The sequence below is a fragment of the Marmota marmota genome, unplaced genomic scaffold (assembly GCF_001458135.2).
Source record: "Marmota marmota marmota unplaced genomic scaffold, marMar, whole genome shotgun sequence".
NCBI lineage: Eukaryota > Metazoa > Chordata > Mammalia > Rodentia > Sciuridae > Marmota > Marmota marmota.
This window is the reverse complement of record NW_026000205.1, coordinates 5,276,170-5,283,615: the sequence shown is the minus strand read 5'-3', so window position 1 is coordinate 5,283,615 and position 7,446 is coordinate 5,276,170. Positions and strand designations below refer to the sequence as shown.

General features: G+C 61.5%; 1 protein-coding gene across 1 annotated transcript in view; it reads left to right on the top strand.

Moving 5' to 3' along the window:
* The first annotated feature begins 6 nt into the window (after window positions 1-6).
* Window positions 7-7,446, top strand: part of Bcam (basal cell adhesion molecule (Lutheran blood group)) — an 8,901-nt gene continuing 1,461 nt past the window's right edge. Inside the window, exons 1-12 of the mRNA XM_015497012.1 lie at window positions 7-46; window positions 1,805-1,926; window positions 2,417-2,645; window positions 2,729-2,799; window positions 2,996-3,092; window positions 3,177-3,359; window positions 3,810-3,946; window positions 4,277-4,433; window positions 6,487-6,605; window positions 6,681-6,822; window positions 6,964-7,100; window positions 7,267-7,434. Coding sequence (XP_015352498.1) covers window positions 1,852-1,926; window positions 2,417-2,645; window positions 2,729-2,799; window positions 2,996-3,092; window positions 3,177-3,359; window positions 3,810-3,946; window positions 4,277-4,433; window positions 6,487-6,605; window positions 6,681-6,822; window positions 6,964-7,100; window positions 7,267-7,434 — 1,515 coding nt within the window. The 5' untranslated portion in view covers window positions 7-46; window positions 1,805-1,851. The remainder of the gene's footprint in view (window positions 47-1,804; window positions 1,927-2,416; window positions 2,646-2,728; window positions 2,800-2,995; window positions 3,093-3,176; window positions 3,360-3,809; window positions 3,947-4,276; window positions 4,434-6,486; window positions 6,606-6,680; window positions 6,823-6,963; window positions 7,101-7,266; window positions 7,435-7,446) is intronic.

Sequence of the window (7,446 nt, the reverse complement as noted above, 5' to 3'; positions counted from 1 at the left end):
GCCCCGCGCCTGCTGTGGTTCGCGCTGCTGCTGGCGGCGCACCCAGGTACGGCTCCCGCGGAGAGCAGGGCGGCACTGGGGGCGGCCCCCGGGGACGCGGGAAGGCGAGGGGAAGGGCCCCTCGCTCGCCCCAGGAAGCAAAATCTGGGGATCCCCCGGAGGAGGGACAAGGTGGCGTGGGGAAGTGCCCCTCCTAGCGAGAGACTGGGACAGTCAGGCAGGAAAGTTGGGGAAGAGACCACCTGAGAAGTGAGACCCTTCCCAAGTCCGGGACCCTGGAATCTGGGCTGTGTCCCCTAGAATCTGAGCCCTTCGGCTCCTGTTCCCTCAGACCCAAGAGTCCAAGCGCCTGGTGGCCAAGGTGGCTTTCCCCATGACACAGAAGACCAAAACCCCAGAGCTGTCCCCTCAAAGATTCTCAAGTTTCGAGAGATATAGGCACCCCTATGAAAAGGTAGGGACCCTATGCCTAAACCAGTGATTCATACAATTTGAGGATGTCCCCAGCCTAAATTCAGAGTCGCAGTTCAATAAAGAATGGGCCTCCCTTGGAAAGGGCCAGAGTACCAGCCCTGGGCAGTCAACGGTGGAACAAAGTGTTTCCGAGTGACAGATCCCCTTCCTGGGGCCCCAGATAAATCCATGCACCTGCAAGGTGGAGGGAGGGGAGAGGACCCTGAGGCTGGGGACAAGGGAACAGGCATATGAAAGAGATCGAGAAGAGAGAGAGGGCATCTCTGCCTACCCTGGCTGTCTGCTGTTCAGACCCATCCCCGGGCACCAGCCTGGCCCCTGTTCACTCCCCTGGGGGAAACTGGGGCCAGAAGTTGGGGCCTGGATTGGTACAAGCATGGTAAATAGTGGGTCCCCAGGGGTAGGCCTGGGCCAGGCTGGGCGGGGAGCGGTAGACAAGTTCTAAGAACTGAGGGCGGTGCCAGGATGCCAGCCCAGAGGGTAAGGAGCGCATGGAGTTCCCGCAGGAACTGTTCTATCTGCCAGGACCTGATGGGAGTTGGGACCCAGCCTCCTACGCCTCCAGGCCCTGGGAGTCCAGGCCCCCAGCCCCTCTCCCTAGGACCTGAGTCCAGGTCCCCATCTGCCTTCTCCCTCTGGACCCCAAATCCTGGCCTGCCCCTCTCCTGTGCTGAGGTGACTCACCTTACCCTCTTCACTGCTCTATTAAAGAGACAGGGGGGCCAAGGGGCGGGTAGGGGGCTCTGGCGCCAGGCTGGGCAGGTCTCAGCCAGCCTATCCCTCCCACATTCCTGAAACCTGCCCAGCCCTGTCCCCCCTCACCACCCCCACACACCCATCCCTGCCTCAGCCCTCAGTTCCGGCCCTCAGCAGCAGCCCACACCCCAGCCCCCCACGCATGAGAGAACAGAAGGGCCCAGGAGCTCAGAGATGGAGTCTGGGGGAGAGCAGGGAAAGGCGGGGCCAGGGGCTGAGCAGGAGACCCGGGGTGAGAGGTGCCTGTGGAGAGAGACATCTACGGTGTGTCGGTGTGTCGCTGCACCGTCCCTGCCCAGGGTGCTGGAGGCAGGGGAGGAGCCAGGCCTAGCCCTGCCCTTGAGGGGCGTTTGCTCTAGTGAAGAAGCCAGGACAGATGAAGTGTAATCCCAGGGACACTGGCTTTAGTTCTGCAGGTGAAGGGAGACAGGGCAAGAAATGCTCATGGGGCTGGGAGACACAGACCCTGAGGGAGGAGGCTGGGTCTGAGGGAGGAGGCTGGGCCTGGACCCTGGGTCCTGTCTGGAAGGGGCTCTGTAGGTGGCCATGGGAGAGCTTGACTGCTGTCCTGCAGGTTCCCAGGCCAAGGTGCATGTGTCTGTGCCTCCACTGGTGGAGGTGATGCGAGGAAAGCCGGTCACCCTGGACTGTACCCCCTTGGAGAACCCTGACCATTTTGTGCTGGAATGGTTCCTTGTGAGTGTTTGGCTGGGGGTCTGGGGACCAGGCTGGGGAGCAGGAGGGACAGGGAATCAGGACACACCAGGGATGTCCTCTTCAGAATCCAGAGGGCTTTGAAAGGGCCGTCCATCTGTGTTTCCACTTTACAGATGGGAACTTGGGGCTTGGCCAGGGGAGAGGGGAAAGGCCTCTGCGAGGTCCTGGACAGGGCTGAGGATAGAGGGAGTCCTTCAGAATGCTGGCTTTCGGGAGAGGGACCACATGGGGACAGACACTGAGAAAGCCGGAGCCTGGAGAGGAGGAGAGGAATTGAGAACGGAGGGCAGCAGAGTGGAGACGGGGAGGAGAGACGGGCACAGAGATGGGGGAGAGGGACACAGAGGAAGGGAGGGGAGAGGCCAGGATGGCAGCAGGAGGACGAGACAGACCCATGAGGTGGCAGGAGGACAGGGAGGGTGACAGAGTGAGATTCGGTGGCCAGAGCTGAGACATCCCCCACACACAGACCGACCGCTCCGGCACGCGCCACCGCCTGGCCTCTGTTGAGCAGCAGGGCTCCCAGCTCCAAGGCACAGTGCATGACTTCCGGGGCCGCAGCCCCCCGTACCAGCTGGACTCCCAGGGGCGCCTGGTGCTGCCCCAGGCCCAGGTGGGCGACGAGCGGGACTATGTGTGCGTGCTGAGAGCTGGGGCTGCGGGCACCACTGAGGCCACCGCAAAGCTCCGCGTGTTCGGTGAGTGTCCCCAGGCACCCCAAGAGGGGCCAGGCAGGCGAGGATCCGGGGAAGGCCTCCTGACATGAACGTGTTCCCCACAGCAATACCAGAGACCACTGAGGTGATCCCCAACCGAGGGACGCTGTCCGTGATGGAAGAGTTGGCCCAAGAGGTACCTCGGGACAACCCTGATGCCAGGGTCCTGGGGGGGGAGGGCTCTGGGCTGCTTAGTCTGAGCAGCAGGGGACAGGGCTCTGGGGAGAGGGAGCCCGGACTCCTGCATTTAATGGGGAGAGATGGAGGGAAGAGGGGACCCAGACTTCAGGGTCCTGGCCCAAAGCCCAGGGCCACGCCCATGTCTGCCTCAGATTGCCACCTGCAGTAGCCGGAATGGGAACCCAGCCCCCCGGATCACGTGGTATAGAAACGGGCAGCTCCTGGACGTGCCCATGGAGGTGAATTCTGGTGAGCAGCACAGGGACCCAGAGAGCCCCAGGTGGGAGTGGCCAGGCCAGGAGGCTGGCTGAGCGCCCCCTCCCTCATTCCTAGAGGGCTACATGACCAGCCGGACAGTCCGCGAGGCCTCGGGCCTGCAGTCCCTCACCAGCACCCTCTACCTGCGGCCCCGCAAGTTGGACCGGGAGGCCAGCTTCCACTGCGCTGCGCACTACAGCCTGCCCTTGGGTAACCAGGGCCGCCTGGACAGCAGCCCCTTCCACCTCACCCTGCACTGTGAGTCCCCATGGTCCCCCAAGCCCTGACCTGGGATCCACACCACACGGAGGCCCAACCCTCCACGCTCCCCTCTGCTCACCCCACCTCCTGCTGAAACATGAGAGGTGTTGGCTGCTGACCTCTGGCCTCTGACCTCAGATGGTAACTCAGGCCCCATCCTGACCTCTGCTGGCTCCTCAAACCCCGTGGACTGCTCCACCCTCTCACACTGAACAGGGTCCCCACATGACATCTGGCCCCAAATGTCCCACTGACATGTCACCCACATCCACCTCTGATTCTTCACCTGTACCCTCAGCTTATCAACCTCTGACCTCTGGTGCCCACTCTCAGAAGATGAACTGACCCTTGAAACAAACGATCCCTAACCTTGGGCCAAGGCTGACGTCTCTCTTCGTCTGACATTGACCCTGATCATGACTCCTGTCTTCCCTGCCCTGCCCCCAGATCCCACGGAACATGTGCGGTTCTGGGTGGGCAGCCCGTCTACCACAGAGGGCTGGGTACGTGAGGGCGACTCTATCCAGCTGCTCTGCCAGGGGGACGGCAGCCCCAGCCCGGAGTACACGTTCTTCCGCCTTCAGGTGACCCATCCCACAGTCCCTTTGGATTCGTGGCCCCGATCTCTGCAATTACTAACCTGCACTAACTTTCTTTTCTTTTTCTTTCTCCCTTTTTTCTTTTACTCTTTCTTTATTTCTTTCTTTTTTCTTTTTTTTTTTTTTTGCGACCCTGGGGCTGGCGCCCAGGGCCTGTGCATGCTAGATAAGCGCTCTGCTGAGCCACACCCCAGACCCCAACCTGTCATTGGGACTTGAGTGCCTCTGGGCTTTGCAAAGCTCCTGAGACGGTGACCCCTGACCCCACTGGACCAGGGTGGCCCCTGAGCCCGGTTCCTCTCTCTGGCCACCCAGGACAAGCAGGAGAAAGTGCTGACCATAAACCTGGAGGGCAACTTGACCCTGGTGGGGGTGAACCGGAGCCAAAGCGGGACCTACGGCTGCAGAGTAGAAGATTACGATGCCGCTGAGGAGGTCCAGCTCACCAAGACCCTGGAGCTGCGTGTGGCCTGTGAGAGAGCGCCCCGGGGAGCGGGAGGGGGCCACGGAGAGCAGGAGGGGGCCCCGGGGAGCAGGAGGGAGCCCGGGAGAGTGGGAGGGGGCCCTGCGTCCACAGCCCGGCATTTACTCTGCTCATCCTGACTTGTCTGAACAGTCAGGGAACCCAACCCTAACCCTCCCTGCCCTGTTCAGTGAACCCTCCACAGACCAAGTGCATACTGGTTCCATCTCCCCTCTGCTTGCTGTCTTGCTGGGGTGTCTGCTCTGTTCCTCTCCCCGGGGCCCCTGCCTGCCTCCTCCAGTGTACCTGCACCAGCTGCCGGAGAGCTCCTTCCAGAGCACACACCTGATCCCCCCACACACACTTAGCACCCGTCACGGCTCCCCAGGGCCCAGGGGAGAAAGCTCAGCTTTCAAGGCCCACCTGGCCAGCTTCGCTATCCGCTGACCCTTCTCCCCTTCAAGGCTCTCTCCCCACCCCACCTGAGCGAGTCCCCATCCTGTCTCCCGTGGACTTCCAACCGGTCTCTTACATCTGGGTCTCTAAGACGCCTGCGCAGTTAACTTTACAAGGCAAAGCTCAGCTTTCCTTAGCATCCCTCCCTGGAGTCTACTCTGCAGTAGGTACTGGGGACACGTCTGTGAGCCAGACCAACCAGTCTCCAGCCACCCTGGTAGGGAAGAGGGACGTTAAATGCTAAATGAGACCCTTCCACTAGCACCGGTGTTATCTATGTGCCATGACACTGATAAGATCCAAGAACTGGCCCGGAGGAGCGGGGACTCTTTTAGATGGGAAAGTTTGCCATTTGTCACCTGATAGTGACATGGGGGTCCAGGGGCAGAAAGTTCCAGGGAGTCCCTGGGGACCCACCTCTGTTAGGAGTCAGGAGCTAGAGGAAGCAAGATTGGGCAGGGGACAAGATGTGGCCCTTGTCTAAAGAAGGCCTTGGTTGAACCCACAGGAACCTGGGATGTCAGGGCGGTCCCTCACAGTTGTCCCTAGTTGGAATAAGTGGGCTGGACCTTTCCAGTGTGCTGCCCGGGGAAGGGGGCATGACCTTGGACCAGGGGCTCCCTGCAGCTGAGGCAGTTCCCAAAGAGGGCTGACAGCTGAGGGCTGGCAGCTGCTATCCTCAGCAGCTGGGAGAACAGATCCTTCAGTGCTGTGAGGAAATCTGTGTGTCCTCAACAGGGGGCCGGGAGGCCTCTGTGAGAAGGGGACACGCGAGTAAGAAACTGAAGAGTGAAAGCAGACACACAAAGATCTAGATGAGATACACTGTGGGCAGAGTGAGTGGGTGCAAAGGCCCTGAGGCAGGGCAGGACTTGGTGTCCTCGAGAAAGCCAGTAAGAGGCAGGGTGGCTGGAACTTAGCAGGCAAGAGAGGACAGTGGGGGATGGGCAACAAGGTGGGACAGGGCCAGACCAGGCAGGAACTCCTGGGCAGCATCAAGGAGTTTGGCCATAACGCCAAGGGTAGCAGGGAGGGTCAGGGTTGGGTACCCAAGACAGGTGCACCCAAGGATTAGCGCTGGAAGGAAGCAGGAGGATTCGTGGGGGAGGGGGCAGAACAAATAGAGTCTTAAAGAAATGATGGGTGTTGGGAGAGAGGGAGGATGGAGGGCTGGGTGTCGCTCAGGGGTGGTCTGGGTGGCCAGGCGCCATGGCACAGGCCTGTAATCCCAGCCACTTGGGAGGCTGAGGCAGGAGGATCACAAGTTCAAGGCCAGAGTGGACAACTCACTGAGACCTCCCCCAAAATAAAAAGGGACGGGAATGTGACTCAGTGGTAAAGTATCTTCAGTAAAAAAAAAAAAAAAAAGGTTGGAAAGTCCCAGGAGCACCTCTCTCCCAAGGTGGTCCATTAACCTTGGGCTCAGATGTCCCCTCTGGAGGAAAGTGGCCGAGCTTGGCATATATTCCTAAGTGTGGCCCAAGGGCCTGGAACTGAATCAGGTCTTCTCTGCTGACGATTGTCCATCAGTGTCCACCCGGGCAGCCCTGGAGAGCCCTAGAGTGGGTGAGGGCTGGGGAAGGTGACATGCTGTCCCCTTCTCCAGACCTAGACCCCCTGGAGCTCAGCACCGGGGAGGAGCTCTCCGTGCTCCTCAACAGCAGCCGAACCGCAGTGAACTGCTCCGCGCGAGGCCTGCCCGCCCCCACCCTGCGCTGGACCAAGGTGGGAAGGAAAGGGGCCTCCGGCCTCCACCCGCCCTTCCTCATGGCTCTGCCTGGCTTTCTCCTCCCCTCCCAGGACTCAGTGCCCCTGGGGGACGGCCCCACACTCTCTCTCAGCCCCGTCACCTTCGACTCTGCTGGCACCTACGTGTGCGAGGCCTCCATGTCCACCGTCCCCTTCCTCAGCCGCGTCCGGAGCTTCAAGCTGCTGGTCCAAGGTTCGGGGCGGGAGTCAGCTCGGGTGGGGAAGACGGCCAGGGGGACCGGCGGGGTGGTCTGGCCCCTGTCCCCTCTCCCCTTCCTCTCCCTTCCCACGTGTGCCTCCCACTGTCTTTTTTCTGGTCGCCACCCACCCACAGGGTCCCCCGAGCTAAGGGCAGAGGAGATGGAGCCCAAGGCAGAGGGCGGCTGGACGGAGGGGGACGAAGTCAGGCTGACCTGCTCGGCCCGGGGCCACCCGGAGCCTGAACTCACCTGGAGTCAGCTGGGTGGCCGTGTAAGGGACTGTCCTCTGCACCTGCACCTCCCTCACTAAGCCCCGCGGGAGACCCTGACCTTCACGGATCCGCTCCCGTCCCCAGACTCTGGGGGGTTGGACACCTTCACCTCTGCCCTCAGCCCTGCCCTTGGTCCCTGGGCCGGCCTGACCCCAGCCTCCACAGCCTGCAGAGCCAGTCCTCGGAGGGCAGGGCTGGGTGAGCAGCTCCCTGACCCTGAAGGTGACCAGTGCCCTGGGACGCGAGGGCGTCACCTGTGAGGCCTCCAACCCCCACGGGAGGGTCAGCCACGTCTTCCACTTCGGCACAGGTGAGCAGCCCTGGGGGAGGGCTGTCTCTTATACA